We start from the raw sequence: 16,504 nt of genomic DNA, 5'->3' as shown, positions 1-16,504 counted from the left end.
TGGATCCTCTGAGAGCCAGCGACTGGGCTGCCGGAGTCTCCCAGCAACACCACACAGGAGGTGCTGGGGTCCTCGAAGAGCCCAGTGAGGAGTCGGGGTGCTGTGGGCGTGTCACGAGGCCTGCCCCCACTCCCGCCTCCTACCCGTCCCCCTCCTCTTCCCCCTGGTCCTTGGAGAAGTACAGGAGCACCGGGGGAGGGCGGCCGGAGGGGCGGTCAGCCCCCGGCCCGGCCCCCAGCCCCACTTATCCTCAGCCCCGTCCAGGCGCGGCGGGCGCCCGCGCCAACGTGGTCTGGCTCCCTGAGAAGTGCCCGCCGCGCTCCTCCCCGCGCCACGCCAGCTCTCCGAAGACGCGAGCCAGGGCGCAGCGCCCTCCCGGCGGCACCTGGAACCGCGGGCGGCCCCCGGGAACGCGGCCGCCTCGAAGGCCTCCGCCAACTCGGACCGCGCTGCTGGCCCCGCAGGGTCAGCGTGTGGCCGGCGCCAAACCCGGGTGGGTGGGTGGGCGGGGCCGGGGGGCTGCTGGACACGCCCGAGGCCCGCCCACACCACCCTCCAGCTCACTCTGGCCCTGCCCCCCGAGACCTGGCCCCTCGGGACGCCCCCCTCCTCCTGCCGGCCTCGCCCGCCTGTGGGCCCATCCCTTCCCTAGCCCCGCCCCCTCGGGCCGCGCCCGCTCCAGGCCCCGCCCTCCTCCCTCCCGGGCCCGCCCCTTCCCGGGACCCACCCTCGTCCGGCAGCCCTGGGACCCGTCTTGGTTCCGTTCGGCCCCGCCGCCAGCCCTCGAGCCTCGCCTCCGCTCAGGGTAGAGCCAGGTGGGCGTCGCGTGGCCGTGTCTGCGCTCTTGTGGCCCTGCTCACCTGCTCTCGAGGGGCTGCGCGCCGCCCGGACAGCGGACCCGCCCGTCCGTCACCCTGATGGCCGGGCGCGTGCGGAGCGCCACACACTCTCCCTTGCAGCCGGGGCCCGGCGCCATCAGCTCCCGCCAGGCTGGGGCCACCTGGGCCCGCCCCCCCCTGCCCCCCCCCAGCCCAGCCCGCTCGGGCCCCCGGGACCGGGCATCACCGTCCCCGGCGTGCCCTCCTCCCAAATGTCGGGGCCGCTCCAGCTCTGACGGCCTCCCGCTGGGGCCTGACCCACCTTGACCCTGGGCCCCGGGTGCTGGGGACCCACCTGTGGTGCGGTAAGCACCACGGAGCGGCCCTCCCGCTCCACGGCCGGGAGGGAGGCTACTCCAGAGAAAGCGCCGGGAGCGGGGTCCGTGCCCGTGGTGGACTCGTCCTCGGGGCTTCAGGGGGCGATGCCCTCATCAGCCGAGCCCGAGCCCTCTCCCCCAGGCCCGCCCCCACGCACCAGAAAGACCGCAGCCGGGTCCCCCACCAGCGTCACGGCTGTCGCCAGCTTCCTCTTGTTGCCTCCGCTGTAGGTGCCCTCAGGTGGGTCCGAAACTTCAGGAGCCCCAGGCGCGCCGGGCCCAAGCTCGCTGTCTGTGGGGCGGGGCGGGAGGGAGGGAGGGGGGGCAGTACACGGGAGGGGGAGGGACCAGATGCGGGTGGGGGGGGGCAGTACACGGGAGGGGGACTAGGGTAAAAATGGGGGAAGGTAAATAAAGAGAGTGGAGCCAGGGTGAGAGAGGGGGGATGTGACCTGGCCAGAAGTTCGGGAAGCCCTCAGTGGGCGGTGGGGTCATGGCCGGGGAAAGTCAGGTGCGGTAGGAAGGGGGCAGGTACAGAGCAAGGGAGCTGGGGGGCGGCTAGTGGAGAGAGGCGGACCCTGACTCGGGGCAGGGCCAAGGGAGCCAGGGTAGGGCTGTGATCCTGGAAGGAGGGAGGGGAAGGTCACCTGGGGAACCTGAGCTTCGGGCGAAGAGTTCCAGGTGCTGGTGGCCGGCCAGCAGCTCGAAGACAGCGTCCGACTGAGGGCATTAGCCCCTGTGGTGGTGCGCAGTGGAAGGTTCCCGGCCATGCTGTCAATGGGGGATGGGGGACGGGGGGCTCAGGAAATTGGCTAGGCCCTGGCCACTCGGGGGGGGGGGGTGGCAAACAGGGGCCTCAAGGCTCACCCACCCTGGAGCACCATGGTAAGAGACGGGTGGGGGGCGTCTCAGGGCCGGGTCCACATGCGGGGGTGTGGGCGGTCATGCCTGGGAGAGCGCCGCGTGGGGACGCACACAGGCTTGGGGGCCCGAGCCCGCTCACCTGTAGCCAGCCGGCACAGCCTCGCCACCACCGGGCAGCGCGTCCCCCGCCAGCTTGCGAAACGTGGACGTCTTCCCTGCTCCGTTCACTCCCACGGGCCCGAAACACCGCGGGTGCCCCGCAGACGGCACTCAGCAAGGTCTCAAATCCCTGCCCCACTGTCCCTAATCCCGGGGTGGGGTTCCAAGTTTCTGCAGGACGGCCGTGGCAAGGGGGCTCCCCGGGGGCAGATCCCGAGGGCGAGCAGGTGAACATAACGCTGTCACTTAGCCGGGAACGGTTGGTGGCACGCGGGATGAATTTAAACAATTCCGGCGTAGCAGGTACCCTGTCAAGCGCTCCGTAAATAGCGGAACGGCTCCCGACAGACAGACACCCAGCGAGTGCGGAATGACTGCGACGGACACCGACGCTCCACGCTGGCTTCCAGCCGCGTCGGCCCCCCGCGCGTGACCGATACGTAGCACTCAGCACGTGGGCTGGCACAAGCAGCTGCGTGGATGTGAACTGGTGCAAAGCGCGTGCTCGATAAATGCCGGCTGTGAGCACTACTCGGGTCACACACACACACACACACACACCTCAGACTCAGCAGTACCACTGGTTCTCAAACGTAGTAGGTATTCGATTAACGTTGCGGCCACGTGTGTGGGCACCCCACCCCATAGGTGCTCAATAATCATCGGCTTGGTCTCCGTAGGGCCCAAGACCTTACTACACACAGTAGGACTCGGTAAGCGAAAGCATGCAGTAGGAGCTTAACGAGCGTTTGCTGGCCCGAAACAGGGGCTCAAGCGCTGGCAGTCAGTAGTTGCTCAGCGCGCGGGCACCTGTGCTCAGTTGTTCAGTAAAGGGCAGTGGGCGCCCAGTAGGGCAGCCCCTCACTGCCCCTGCCTCAGGACCTTCACCCTGGACTCTCAGCTCACCAGGGGGGATCGACAGCTGGCGTCCCTCTGCCCACAGCACGCCTGGGAGGTGTTCAGGTCCCTGAGAGGGTGGGTGGGCCAGCGGGAGCCCCCAACCCAGCACTGTGCCCACCTCGGTCAGGTCTCTCGACACCAGCACGTCCCCCTCGGTGGCCCCTCGGGCCACCCGCTCCCGACACGGGCCACCTCCTCGTCCTCCTGCCCCGGGGCGGGGCGGGGGGGCAGCAACCTCAGCTGGGGTCTGAGGACGGGAGAGAGATCAGTGGGCCCAGAGCCAGCCCCGGCCCCTCCCACCCTTACCCAGCCCCCACTGACCGTGGCAGCAGGCGGTCGCCAAGAGCATGAGGAGGAGGAGGAGGAGGAGGAGGAGGAGGAGGAGGAGGGGCCCCTGTACCACCACGGCCAAGAGGTTCTTACCAACCTCCTCCCAGCGCAGGGGGGACTGGAACTGCCCGTCTCCTGTGTTGACAGGAAGGACGAACTGGGTCACAGGGGGAGGTGCTTGGTTTCTGGGCCCATCCCCACCCAGGTCACCTCGGGCTTTTAAGGGAAAAGACCAAGAACTGAATGGGCCACTCAACTGAGGTCTGACTGGTACAGGCCACGGTGGTATTACCATCTCCTTTGTTAGGACCTCTTGTGATATGACCCAGGACATAAGTGGCTTTTACAACTACTTTGCCGTATCTCTAACTTGGCCCAAACTTGGGGCCACCTAACCCTCTAGTTCCCTTCCTGGGAGCTGCTGTTTGTCCCTACCCTGCGTTATCGACTTGGGTGGCACTCCCCCACCTCGAGGGAAGTTCTCACCTAAGCGCTCGAAGGCGTCAGCCACGGCCTGGTCTCACGCCATGTCAACGCGCCCCCGGCCCAGGCAGAAGTGGGGGAGCACCAGGAAGACCCTTTTTCCGGATGCGGCTCATTTCCTGCAGCTTCTGCTCAGGGACAGGAAGAGGGACGTGCGTCCGGAGCTGAGGCCCAGACTTGCAGAGCGCCACCCGACCAGAGAAGTATTGGAGCACGAAGGTGGCCGTGCCGCCGTTGATGCCGACGAAGAGGTTGACACAGGTGAGCACCACACAGGCCGTGCCGGGCACACGACTGGCGTGATCGACCAGCTGAGGGGGCAACAGGGGTCACTGGGTAACCACCCAGACAGCAGGCTGAGTACCCCTAAGAGGGAGTCCTCTGTATCCAGTCGGTTAAGGGTCTAAGTCTTGTTTTGGACTCAGATCACGACCCCGGGGTCGCATGGGGCTCCGTGCTGGGTGCGGAGCCTGCTTGAGATTCTCTCCCTCTCCCTCTGCTTGCACTCTCTCGCTGTAAAATAAAATTCTTAAAAAAAACTTTTAAAAATTAGAAACAAAAGACAAAAGAGTTGTTTTGTTTGTTTGTTTTAAAGTCAACTCTACCCTTGGGACACCTGGGTGGCTCAGTCAGTTGAGCATCCGGCTTCGGCTCAGGTCACGATTTCGCAGTTCGTGGGTTCGAGCCCCGCGTCGGGCTCTGTGCTGACAGCTCGGAGCCTGGAGCCTGCTTCAGATTGTGTGTGTGTGTGTGTGTGTGTGTGTGTGTGTGTGTGTGTGTCTGCTCCTCCCCTGCTTGTGCTCTCTCGAAAATGAATAAACATTAAAAAAATTTTAAACTAAACTCTACCCTCAACGTGGGGCTTGAACTCACGACCCCAAGGTCAAGAGTCGCACACGCTACCCCCTGAGCCAGCCAGGTGCCCCAGGACAAGATGAGCTTTTAAGGCCACCTCAGCCTGTCCTTAAATTAGATTCCACTTGGGACCACCTCGGATCTCTTCTGTCCTCGGGAGCTGGGACAGAGCCCTGGCTCCCTCGATGGCATCAGGCGTCGGGGTAGGGTGGCAAGAACGGGCTCCGAGGGGGGCGGAGGCCTCACCCGTAGAGCAGTAACAGCAGCAGGAGGGCAGGCGGGTTGGCGGGAGCCACGTACGCCCTCTGCTGGAAGCCAGAAAGGTGAGCGCCGCCACGCACGCTGGCACCAGGTAGTTCCACTGCGTCGGAGGCGGAGTTACGCCCATCAGTTTGCAGGTCCCCTGGGCCCCATCCAACCCCCCGCGTTTCAGGTGGCCAGAGGTGCAGTCTCCCAGATCCCCAGACTTCACCCAGACCATCCCGACAAGCGCCTGGCGGGAAGGGGTAGCAAAGGGGCAGCAATGAGAGGCAGCCGGACCTCCCCCCCACCAGCACCACGTCCCAGAGAAAGTTGCTGAGCCAGTGAAGAGTGGGAGGTGGGCCCCCCATAAACTGCAGAGGCCCGGCTCCTTGATGAGAACAAGGGTGACGCTGGCTGGGACGAAAGACACGGCGAAGACCGCTCAGGTGGAGACGGGCACGTCCACCGAGGTGGCCGTCCTGCGGGCAAGGGTGCACGGGCGCCTCAGAGGACACCTCTGCCCACGCCGACGGGACAAGGATCCACGGGGAGACGAGCGGGGCCGTGTGGGGCCGGTGGGGGCTGGACTGCCAGCCGGGCAGACGCGCAGACCGCGTGGTGGGGTCCCAGCGGACGCAGTGACGATGCGTGGGCTGCCGGGGGAGCCTGACGACGTCCCGCTGTCTGGGCCTGGCGAGCAGAGAGCCTCCGCCCCTGTGCGCGTACTCAGCAGGGGAGTGGCAGAGCACAGAAAGGCCGAGGTGGGGGGCGGGGCATAGGGACTCAGCGCAGCCTCGGGGTGGCTGAGCGTGGTGATGCTGTGGGCGTGGCGGGCAGGGCCTGGGGGCAGGTGGGCACGTAGGAGAGCGTTGTTGGCCCTGCCGATGAAGGCCACCATGGCGTGTCAGCCCTTGTTGTTGAACCAGATCCGGGGTGGGGGTGAGGGTGGGGGTGGGGGTGGGGGTGGGGGTGGGGTCGAGGCCGAGGAGTCAGATTGCCGCGGTGAGACCTGCCCCACCAGCCACCTGCCCGCCCCCTCACCCGAGAGCCCACCTTGAGGCTGTCCTCGGTGAGCCCAGGCTGTGGGGTTGCTCAGGACAAGGTCGAGGGGGCCCCGCCGGGTCGGGGGTTCAGCAGCACCAGCAGCCCCCACACTGAGTGGCTCACCTCTTGCCCTGAGGGCAGGCCTGGGTCTCGGCCCCCCCAGGGAGAAGCCCCCATACCTGCGGGGCAGTGGGCTCAGGGAGGGCGGGGCAGGAAAGCCTCCTAGCGGGTGGGCAGGGGGCGTGGGAACGGCCCTGCTCACCTGACCTCGTTCACCCACTTCTTGGTCTTCAGGCTGCGGGAGATGCAGGGGCGGGGGGTGGGGGGGCACGGAGAGCCGTCCGGAGCGCCGGCCCCCTCCTCCGGGCAAACTGAACGCGTGCAGGTGGCGGCTGGCCCCTGGCGCACCAGGCGGGGGTGGGTCTTGACCAGGAAGTCGGGACAGGTTCCGGCCCGGCCCGTCAGGAGGCGCGAGGAGACTGAGCACCGGCACCGGGCCCACAAAGAGGACAGGCAGCACCATCTGCAGGACGGGCCCAGCAGCTGCCCTCCCTGCGCACCCCCCGGGCTGCCCGGGACCCTTCCTGCTCCTGCTCTACAATCATCCGTGGCTCCCCGGTGCTCTCAGTAAAGGTGCTCAGACTGGTGGAGACTTCTCGGGTTCACCGCTGAGTGGGTGACGGGAGTAGAAAACAGGCACCCAGGGCTGCCCGCGCACCCTCCTCTGGCGCCCGCTCCCCCTCACCTGCGTCAACGGGCCACGGCGGCCGCGGCAGGCAAGCAGAAAGCGCTTGAGAAGCAGACAGCGCGCAGCCCTGTCCCCGGCCCGCGGGGTCTGGCCCGAAGCCCTGCAGGACCCGTGTTTCCGGGGCAGCCGTCGCTGTGGGGGATGGGAGGGTCAGTGCGCAGGCTCCGGGGGACAGGGAGGGACCGCAGACTCGAGGCGGGACAACTCACCTAGCTCCCCGTTCTCCAGGGCCGACTCTTCCGGCAGAACCTTGAGCCGTGAGGTCACGTCTGGGGGAGCGAGGCCCGCGCCCAGGTGCCGCTTGTGGCTGGTGATCTGTGGGGCCATCAGGGGTGCGTTCAGGTTTGAGGGTCGCCGTTCAGCCGAGGGTCTGAGTCAAGGTCCTGGGTCGCAGACAGAGGGGGTCGGGAATCAGGGGTGGAGGTCGAGGCTGCGCCTTGAGATGCAACCAAGGCTGGGGCCTCGCCGTAAAGTCAAGTCTCACTCTGAACCAAGGCGCGGGGTCAAGGACAGGGACCTGTGGCCGTGTCCTCTGGGTCCACGTCCGCAGCGCAAGCCTCTACCGCCTTCGGGAAGACCTGGGGAGACAGAGCGGGGGCTCAGCCCGGGACCCCACAGGAGTCGCCCGCGCCCAAGACGCCGTGGGGCCCTCTGCGTGCGCCTGCCTCCTCCCCGGGTGTGCTGCTGGGGGAGACCCGTAGGGCAGCTCCTTCACCAGCCGCGCCCCGGGCACCAGGCACCGCACGAGCGACAGCAGCTGGGCGGGACCTGGGTGGACGGGGGCGCGTCAACCGGGACGCAGCCAGCTGTCCTCGGGGAAGGGGCTGGAGTGACCCACGGGAGCCTGTCTCTGCAGGCAGAGGAGGTGAGGGTTAAGCACCTGAGGGCAAGAGGTGACCGGAGATCGGGCCCGCAGTTCACATGGGGTCAGGGGTCAGGGGTCAGGGGTCAGGGGTCCGGGCTGGAGTTACGGAGCCTGTTGCCCTGAGTCAAGCCCCCCACTGGCCCTTCCCTCAGGCTCTCCCAGCCCGTTCCCGCCAGCCGCGCTGCCCTGTTTGGCATCCAACTCCTATTCATCCCTCAAAACCCCACTCCAAGCACTTCTTCGTCAGAAACATTTTCTGGCCGCTGAATCGGAATCTAGGGGAACCTCGTGCCTCCCCCAACTCCTACCTTCTCGGTATTTGAGCAGCAGCTCCCAGATGCTGCAGCGGGAAGCAGGGTCGACACCAGCCGTGGGTTCATCCAGAATGACAACCCGGGAGCCGCCCACAAAGGTGATGGCCACTGAAAGCTTCTGCTGCGTCCCACCTGGGCAGAGGCAGGTGCGGGGGTCCCAGCAGCGTCCCCTCAGTCTTGGGCAGGGCTGCGTCCCTTCCCCGTGCCCCCTTTCCCCACCCCCTGGATCTCCGTGCCTAGCCCCTCTGGGCCTCCCGGATCTGGTGTCTCCTCTGGCTTCGCACGGCCCTTGGGGTAAAGTCCCGACCCCCTTCCCAGCACCATTTCCACAGACCCGGATGCTCCTCCCCGGCTGGGCTCACCAGAGAGGCGGCGGGTCTGCGCACAACGCGTGGGGACAAGCCCCACGTCCTGCAGTAGACGGGCCTCCTCGGGGCTCACAGGTCCTGCACTCAGGCCCGTCGACCGCCCAGATGTGCTCCTCCAAGGTCAGCCTGCAGCCACGCGCTGGAACAACGGCCCCCGTGGCAGGCAGAGCCCCAAGAACACCCAGCCCCGCCACCCCTGACGCTGCACCCCCGGGCCCGCCGAGACGCACGTCAGACAGCACGTCGTATTGCGGGCAGGCGCCCAGGTGGGGCCGGACGGCTTCCATTCTGGACTGGACATCGTGGCCCAGGATGCGGGCAGAGCCACCAGTGGGTGGAAAGAGGCCACACAGTAGGGACCTGGGGGTGAAGGGGTCTCAGAGCAGCTGCCCCTTCAGAGGAGGAAACGGAGACCCCCAGAGAAGGAGCAAAAGCACTTAAAAGGCACCTACTGTGTGCCCAGACTCGAGGTGTGTTATGTCCCCGTTCTATAAAGGAGGAAAACTGAGGCTCAGAGAACACGGTTATCTATCCGCCGTGTACCCCAAGTGGATGGGGGGTCCCGACTTCCCTGTGGAGACCCCAGACACCTCTCCCATTGAGCAGACGTGCCAGCTGAGGCCGGGGGGAAATTAGGACAGTGGCAACCGCCCACAGCATGGTGGCCTTGCCGTCTCCGTTGTGGCCCGGCAAGGCGGTGATCTGGCCCTGGCAGCAGTCCAGGCTGAGCCCACGCAGGGCTGGCTGGGGGTTGCCAGGAAAGCGTTTCTCCAGGCCCCGAACGGAGACCCCCGGAATCCAGCCGGGTGGGACCTCTTCCGTCGGCACTGCGGGAGGAGGGCAGGCTCGACCACGGGAGCCCTTTGTAGGGGGGGGGCTCTGCGGGACCTGGGAGGCCGCAAACGCTGGCCCGTGGAGTCAGGGACCCATCAGGGCTGGGGCCTATGGGCGTTAGGGGAGCCCCACGGAGCCTGGGGGGGTGGAGGTGTGCAGAGGACCGGGCTCTGTAGGAACCTGGGCCTTTGGGGGACATGGGGCATACAGACAGGGAAGCGGCCATCAGGTCTCCTCGCGCCTCACCCTCTGGGTCCTTCGGGGTGGGAGGTGGGGTGGAGCCCTTGGGAGAACGAGGTCCAAACCAATAGCTTCTCCGAAAGGGAAAGTTCCACGGTTTGGGGATCCCATACTGGCCTGGGAGGAGCGGTGCTGTTACCCCTTGAGCTCATCACCCCGGGGTGTGCCAGCTTCTGACCACGCGCCCGGGATCAGGGCATCCAGGTGGGAGGGCCCGGCCAGGACCCCATCGGCCTGCCTCGGGCCGTCCCTCGAACGCAGCCACCCGGGCCTAGATGCCAGGAAGAGCCGCCCAGGACGGCCTCCAGGCACCAAGCGGCCCCTCAGCCCTGCCCCGGCTCGCCAAGGCCCTCAGCCCGGCCGCCCTTCTGCAGGTACGCCCCTGCCCTGTGTCCCTACCCCACCCTCCGTCCCCACCCAACCGGGGAGATGGCCTCTAGGTACCCAGTGGCGAGGCCACAGAGCACAGCGTCGAGCAGCAGGATTCCAGAGACCTGGGCCGGGCTGAAGACGCCAGGGGCGGGCCCGGTGCCCGCCCTGTGCCACTGGGCGCCTTCACCCTGCTCCTTCGGCAGCGCCAGGCTCTCGCAGCCGAACCCAGAGCCCACAGGCGACAGAAGACTGCGGTGGGGACAGGGGCGTCAGCGAGCAAACGCAGCGCAGGGCCCCCCCGCACCCGGCCACCCCCGGTCTCACCACAGCCAGAGACCACCCGCAGGCAGCCGGTCTCGCCAGGCCACGCACAGCACGTAGGGTGGACAGAGCACGAAGTAGGCCAGGCCTCGCACGCGGCCGCCAGGTTGGCGCGGGGGAAGCGGGCGCTCAGAAGGAAGCTCTGGACCACGGTGGCCACGGCGAAAGCCGCCAAGAACAAGAAGACCACGGCCGGGTGGCTATGGGGGAGGATGTCCCCGAGCTGCGAAGGGCGAATACGGCTCCTCAGGCTCCGGGATTTGCCCAGGGGCCCGCGCGCGCGCAGCCACCCCGCAGCGGGGAAGGCCGAGGCGTGCGCACCTTGGTCACCAGCACGAGCAGCGCCGTGCTGCCGAGGAAGGGCGAGTGGCAGCTGGGGAACCAGCCGAGCCACAGCACCGCGCTGCCGAGCCCCAGGGCCTGCATCTTGTGGCGCAGCCTCCTTTCCTTCCCTCGCACCACGGCCTTCACCGCCGGCGCCACGGAGTGGATCCAGGCGTCAGGAGAAGCGGCAGCGACCGGCTCTGTACACGCAGGACCCTGAGGCAGGGGCGCGGCTGCGGTGGAGGCCAGAGGCCCCGCGCAGCCCCGACGGGCACTGGAAATCCAAAGGCAAGGCGCAGCTGGGCCCCGGATGTCCCCTGACCCCTGTTCCAGCCTTAGGATCCCAGCTGTCCTCACAGGCCGCGTTCTCCCTGCCCCCGGGGACCCCAGCCCCTCCGGGATCCCGGTTCCTCCCGCTACAGGTCACAGGGAGTGGTCCTTCCAAACCAGTGGCTCGCAGCCTCGACCGCATGAATGTTCCAAAAGGAGCCCGAGCCGAGATCTGGCGGCGGAAGGGGGGTGGATGCGCAGGGAGGGGGCGCTCACGCGTCATCCGCGTAGCACGGGGAGGGCGTCTGCTGCGGGTAGAGGCCTGCACGGGCCTCGGTGCCGCTGAGCCACACCACACATAGCGCAGGTCTGTCAAGGGGTCAGCAGCCGGGCCCGGGTCCCAGAACCTGCATGGGGCACGGTGGTGGGCTGCGGGGAGAGGCCGGGGAGAGGCCGGGGAGAGGCCGGGGAGCCCCACGGCCCCGCCCATCACCACCTTAACTCTCGAGCACACGCGTCTGTGCCCGCCTGCATCTCGTCCAAGGAGCCAGAGGTGCTGCCCCCGCCCCGGAAGCCCTGGGCCACGCCCCACGGAGACCCCACACACAGTAGACCCCAATTGGCCCAAGGGGTCCTGGGCTCCACCCATCCCAGGCTCCTGTAGGCGGGGATGGCCCCGCCCACCACGCTCGGGTCCACCCCCACCTGTTCCTGATCTTATTGGTTCTCGCGAAGGCGTCGATATCCATGCGGATCTTGATGCGCAGGTGACCAGGGCCCGCGAGCTGTGCGGGGGAGCCAGAGGTCCCTCGGGCCCCAGAAGACGATGCCGGCCCAGAAGTGGTGCTCCGCGAGCAACTCCAGGGCCCGCGCCATCAGGGCTGCCTCTGAGGGTGCCGCCTCCAGGTTGTCCAGGGTCACACACTGAGGAAGGGCCTGGGTGTGGGTCCTGGGTGCCCGGATCCTCCCCTGAACCTCAGGACCAGGCGGCGCTTCTTCCTCGGGGACCCCAGGGCGCGGCCCAGCTAGGCCATCAGATTTCTGCAGGGCCAAGCTGTGGCCCTCCTCAGGCTTTCCTTGGAATGGGGCACTGCTCCAAGTTGGGTCCCCCTCCCTGAGCTCCCCTGGATTCCACAAGCCGCCTGCACACTCGCCCCCACGTCCTGGGTAGGGATGATGTGCCCAGGGAGGCCCTGGATGAACCTGCTGTCCTCCGACCTGGCCTAACCTGCCACATGGCCGCGTTTGTACTGTCGTTCAAGTAGTCGAAGAGCTGGGGTCCCAGCACACCCCACGTCTCCTGGAGGCCCTTCAGTAGAGCCAGCTTCTAGAAGGTCCGGTTCCCCTGTGGCAGGTGGGCACCAAGATAAATGCCAGGCCAGCCCTTTCTCGACCCTCCCCTGCTCTGAGGACCCCTGCCCACCTCTCCCGTTTTGCTCCAGCCCGTGGCTCTGAGCACTGGTGCATTCTGTTCCTCTGCCCGCAATCTGGGAAACTCTAACTTCTTCAAACACCTGGAGTCCACCACCCATCTCAGGAAGCCTCCGGGGTCAGGGCCCCCCCTCTGGCCTGGCACAGCCTCCCTGGGTTAAGGGAGGGACCCAGGGCCACTCCTGCCCTTACCTGGGCCGTGAGCCGCCTGGTGAAGCCACTTTCCCCAGGACTAGCAGCTTCAGGCGCCTCCAGAGCAGGAGGGACAGTGGGTGGGTTTCCAGCGACCCCATCAGCTCAGCACAGGCAGGGCCTGGGATGGGGGGACCGTGAGGCCCTGCCCCCATTCCCACTGCCCCACTTCCCAGACTAGAGGTCAGTCACTCACTCAGGCTGCTGTCGGGCAGGCCCGGGGTGGGCTCCTGCCCCACCAACTCCTTCAGGTGGGTGGCCTCATACCAGTCGAGGGAGGGCCCCCCTGGGACGCCAGGGCCCTTGGCACCGAAGAGGACTTCCGACACGGCCTCCAGGGGCCGGCTAGTCCCCTGAGGTCTCCGCAGCAGCGCCCACAGCTCCACCAGGCCGGGCAGTGCCAGGAGCTGGAGAGGTCACCAAGGATGCCACCCAGCCTCGACCGGGGAGGGACCCTGCCAGGAGCACCTTCTCCCTCACCTCTTCTGCCCAAGCCCTCCCAGGACCTCCCCATCCGGGCAGCTTCCCCTCTCGGCCTCCCGGCTGGGGTGGAGGCTGAGTGGGCCGCTTACTTCCTGGGCCACGTTCTCTGCTGCCTCCAGGAAGCTCTTCACGGACTCCTGGGTTTGGTCCAGCCCAGACCCCAGGGATTGCTGGGGAGAAAGCCCACAAGGGCGATAATGACCTTGATGGCATTCTCACCGGGGGTGGAGCAGTTTGCCAAGCTCCCGAAGATCCTGTTTTACAAATAGGGCAACGGAGGCTCCCAGAGGCACGTGGACTCATGCAAGGTCTCACGGGCCGGACACTTCACCACCATGCTGGACACAGCCCATCTGGGCACCTGTCCCTCGTCCCTCCAGGAGCCAGGGACAGCCCAGGAAAAGGCCTGGAAGCCGGAACCAGAGGCCCCTGGCCAGGATGGGGAAGCCCAGAAGGCCACGGTGGGAGCTGAGCAGAGCACGTGACAGAGGGTCAGGCTGAGGACCCTGAGGGCAGCATCCCAGAGTCACCTGGTCTCGCCCCACCCCATCTCATCTCTCGAAGCAGTGTCCCCAGTAGCTCAGTGGTCAGGGGCAGGCGGTCCCGCAGCCGGTCGCTTGGGAGAGGCCGGGCTGGGAGAGGAACACACAGAAGCACGAGTTTAGGCAAAGCTTGGCCCGAGACAGCTCCCGCCCTGTGCCCGTGACACGGCCGGGCAGGTGGAGGCTCAGAGAGCATCCCTGCCGGCCAAAGGGCCCTGGCCTCCTCACCTGCCCCGCCCGCCGCTCTCAGCATTGGCGTTAGCTTTCCCAGGCTGGCCAGCATCCTGTGGGCTCTCGTCCCCCACCCCCAAGGATGGTGTGGGCATCTGCCAGGAGCCAGAGGACGCTGGGGGCAGAGAGAGCACCAGGTGGAGGCTCGGCAGACACCCTCGTGCCTGTGGCTGCCGCACCCACCCCCGCTTGCTCACAGGGTGTCCTTGAAGTTGCTGAGGACACCTGGCTGCTCGGCGGGCGCGGACTGCGGGAAGCAGGTGTCGTTCATGCTGCAGATGAGACCCTGGAACCGGGTAGGGTGCCGGCCGAGGGCAGCGGCTTGTTGGGGAAGTGGCCTGTGGGGACGTTGGGCGTGGGGAGCTTTGCCTGCACCCCCATCGTGTCTGCACCCTCGCGGACAGAGTGCTCACGCAGACTCGCGCTCTCTGACGCTCACGGGACCCTGTGGATAGGGTGACCCAGTGCCTCCCCTCTCCCCCGCAAAGGGCCTGGTCCCTGGGCGGGGGGTGGGTGGGGGGGGGGGGGGGGGCTTACACTCATGTTGCTCCAGTCGGGGGTGGGAGTGGCATACAGCCACCAGATGAAGAAGAGAAACAGAGGCCCCAGCAACTCCGCCAAGAGCTGGATCTGGGAGAGGGGCAGAAGAGGCGGGGGAGTGGGGGACCGTGGGGGACACCGGGGCCGCCCCGCCCTGGCCCATCTGTCTGTCCTGGCATTACCGGCTGTCTCCTGCGATACAGGACATTTTTCCAAAGCAGCAGCATTAGCCATGGTGGGAATGCACAGAGCACACGACGGAGGGTCCGGCTGAGACGCACTGTGTGGCTGCGGGCAACCCCTGGCCCTCCCTGAACCTCATTCCTCTAGCTCAGGGTGCAGGATTCCTGGAAGCTCTGCTTGGAGCCGAACAGCAGGCACTTATTTAAGGGTCCCTTCTGTCCCTGGAGGGGCGGAGCGGGCCAATGGGAGCCCTGCCCGAAACCGTCCCCGCACCTGATTGGTTGCCTGGGCTGTCGCTCGCTGCAGGGCTGGGGTCCAAAAGGCTATCAACTAATTCCTGAGGGGGAGGAGCCTCGGCTTGACTCGTCACGACTCCACTTTGAGCCCCTTTGGGGGCTGCCAGGTCCTGGCCCCCAGCGTCATCCCGCGTCCTGGGAAAGATCCCCGCCCCCCAGCCCCAGCTCTAACCCAATGATAACAGCAAAGTGTTCACCGTGCTGAACATTTTACACACCAGGCCCCCAGAGACAGGCAGAGCCACCCCGCGGGAGCAGGGCCCCAGCTCCACCCACCCCTCGTGTATCATTTATCGTTAAGAACCACAAGACGCAGAGAAAGAGTAAGGCGGAGAGGCAGCGCTGCGGCTCCTGGAACCAGCAATTCCTGATCCCCGCTTTGGTTACAACTGTCCAGCTCTGGCCTACTTCATTATTGTGCTGCCGGGGGGCAGGGCGTTACCACAGGCCCCGGTCGAGGCTGGAACTGGGACCCGGGACCCCCGACCCCCCACTGGAGGACTCTACATCGGGAGGGAGCTGGGGTGGGGGAAGCCTCCGTTTTTCCAGCGGGGCAGAGGGCTTGTCGGAGTTCTAACGCGGAGAGGGGCTACAGGTGTCTGTCGGCAAATACCCGTCAGGTGAGTCCAATGCCCTGCAGAATTAGTGCCCGGTTCTGCCGCCCCTCGCCGCTCACACCCACCGGGGGCGGGGGGGGGGGGAGGTGACTGTGGACTCCGCCCTCACCCCCTAATTCCCAGGGAACCTGCCTCCCTCCCACCCATCCGCACCCGGGACCCTCTCATCTTTCCAGCCCTCATCTCTGGCCACCTTCCCTGCGCCCGACAGGAGCCCGGGGTCGCGGCCCCTTTAAGAGGCGTCTCCCGCAGCGAGCCCTAAACCCCAGCAGTTCACCTCCTGGGCCTGGGAAGCCCGTGGCCGCGCCCGGCCCGCTCCCGCCCCCTACTATTGGCTGCCATCCCTGCCACTCACAGGCCGGGCCCGCCCGATCCACGCGCGCCGTGGAAGGAGGCCGCTCAGAGCCGGGTTTCTTAAAGGGGCCGCTCTCCTCTTGCTGCGTCACCTTGGGGCGCTGGGTCGCCGGCTCACCCCGCGCTGGCCGATCCCCCGATAGGCCGGCCGGGCTGTCTCCCCACATTGCGTACCCGCCTGCAGTGCAGCAGCTCCCCATCTTACGAGGTCCCTTTCTCCCCACTCTATTCTGGGGGACCCCGGCCTAGCCAGACTCGCTTCGTGACCCTGGGACTCCACTTGTCCATCCACAAGGTGGGAGTTCCATTGGTCATCATTTGTCAATCCCACAAACATTCCTTTGGTCCCTACAGTGGGCTCGGCCATGGTGGAAGGGGGAAGGGGGGGCCCAGCATTCCAAGATTAGAGTCCTGGGTCATAACGGTCACTGCATTTTGAGGAATACCTCTGAATCCCTTTCTAGAAGACTGGGTAGATTTCCCAAGACCATGGTGAAGACGAAGCAGTGTATGGACCCACAGCTCTGAAGGCACACCGGGGAGCAAGCAGATATACTGGGAGGATCCCTGAGAAAAGGGTGGGCTTGGCGTTGGGGCTTTGAGGATGTGTCGGAGTTTGCCGCTTCCGGAACTGCGGGCCTAGTGAACAGCCCGAGCAACCCCTGGGGGCTGCAGGTGGAGCTGTCTGTGGGCTGGGGCACAGGGTTGTGGGGTCACCTTTCTAGCCAGCAGGCAGGCCCGCCTCTTTCTGCCACGCAGGTCCTGACCCGCAAAGCACTTTTTCAACCCACACTCACCTGCGCCCTGGGCCTCCGCTCTTAGCTCTGCCACGCAGCCCTGAGGACCTCCTTAGATGCTGGTCCAGTGCCCACCCCCAGGGCCCCCCGCCACACCCCCACCCCCAGG

General features: G+C 66.6%; 1 protein-coding gene across 1 annotated transcript; it reads right to left on the bottom strand.

Moving 5' to 3' along the window:
* Nucleotides 1–235: 235 nt before the first annotated feature.
* ABCA7 (ATP binding cassette subfamily A member 7) lies at nt 236–16,470 on the bottom strand. The gene is given in 55 exon segments (XM_045042071.1): nt 236–396; nt 399–458; nt 461–519; nt 861–914; nt 1,001–1,281; nt 1,354–1,483; nt 1,755–1,966; nt 2,063–2,102; nt 2,199–2,328; nt 3,005–3,301; nt 3,304–3,365; nt 3,436–3,583; nt 3,935–4,031; nt 4,033–4,059; nt 4,123–4,225; nt 5,000–5,102; nt 5,105–5,147; nt 5,344–5,414; nt 5,417–5,508; nt 5,800–5,961; nt 6,076–6,137; nt 6,140–6,267; nt 6,341–6,552; nt 6,740–6,953; nt 7,031–7,174; nt 7,176–7,204; nt 7,306–7,399; nt 7,995–8,132; nt 8,363–8,469; nt 8,471–8,494; nt 8,597–8,728; nt 9,024–9,195; nt 9,449–9,568; nt 9,873–10,076; nt 10,149–10,226; nt 10,229–10,358; nt 10,457–10,632; nt 10,635–10,675; nt 11,006–11,075; nt 11,078–11,136; nt 11,435–11,533; nt 11,535–11,653; nt 11,802–12,074; nt 12,353–12,378; nt 12,381–12,473; nt 12,549–12,759; nt 12,925–13,005; nt 13,331–13,467; nt 13,606–13,672; nt 13,675–13,723; nt 13,806–13,902; nt 13,905–13,946; nt 14,146–14,193; nt 14,196–14,238; nt 14,331–16,470. Coding segments are annotated over 55 exon segments (6,081 nt in total). The 5' UTR covers nt 14,376–16,470; the 3' UTR covers nt 236–250.
* Nucleotides 16,471–16,504: the final 34 nt, after the last annotated feature.

This window comes from Felis catus, chromosome A2 (assembly GCF_018350175.1).
Source record: "Felis catus isolate Fca126 chromosome A2, F.catus_Fca126_mat1.0, whole genome shotgun sequence".
NCBI classification, from domain to species: domain Eukaryota; kingdom Metazoa; phylum Chordata; class Mammalia; order Carnivora; family Felidae; genus Felis; species Felis catus.
This window is presented reverse-complemented; position numbering and strand designations above follow the sequence as displayed.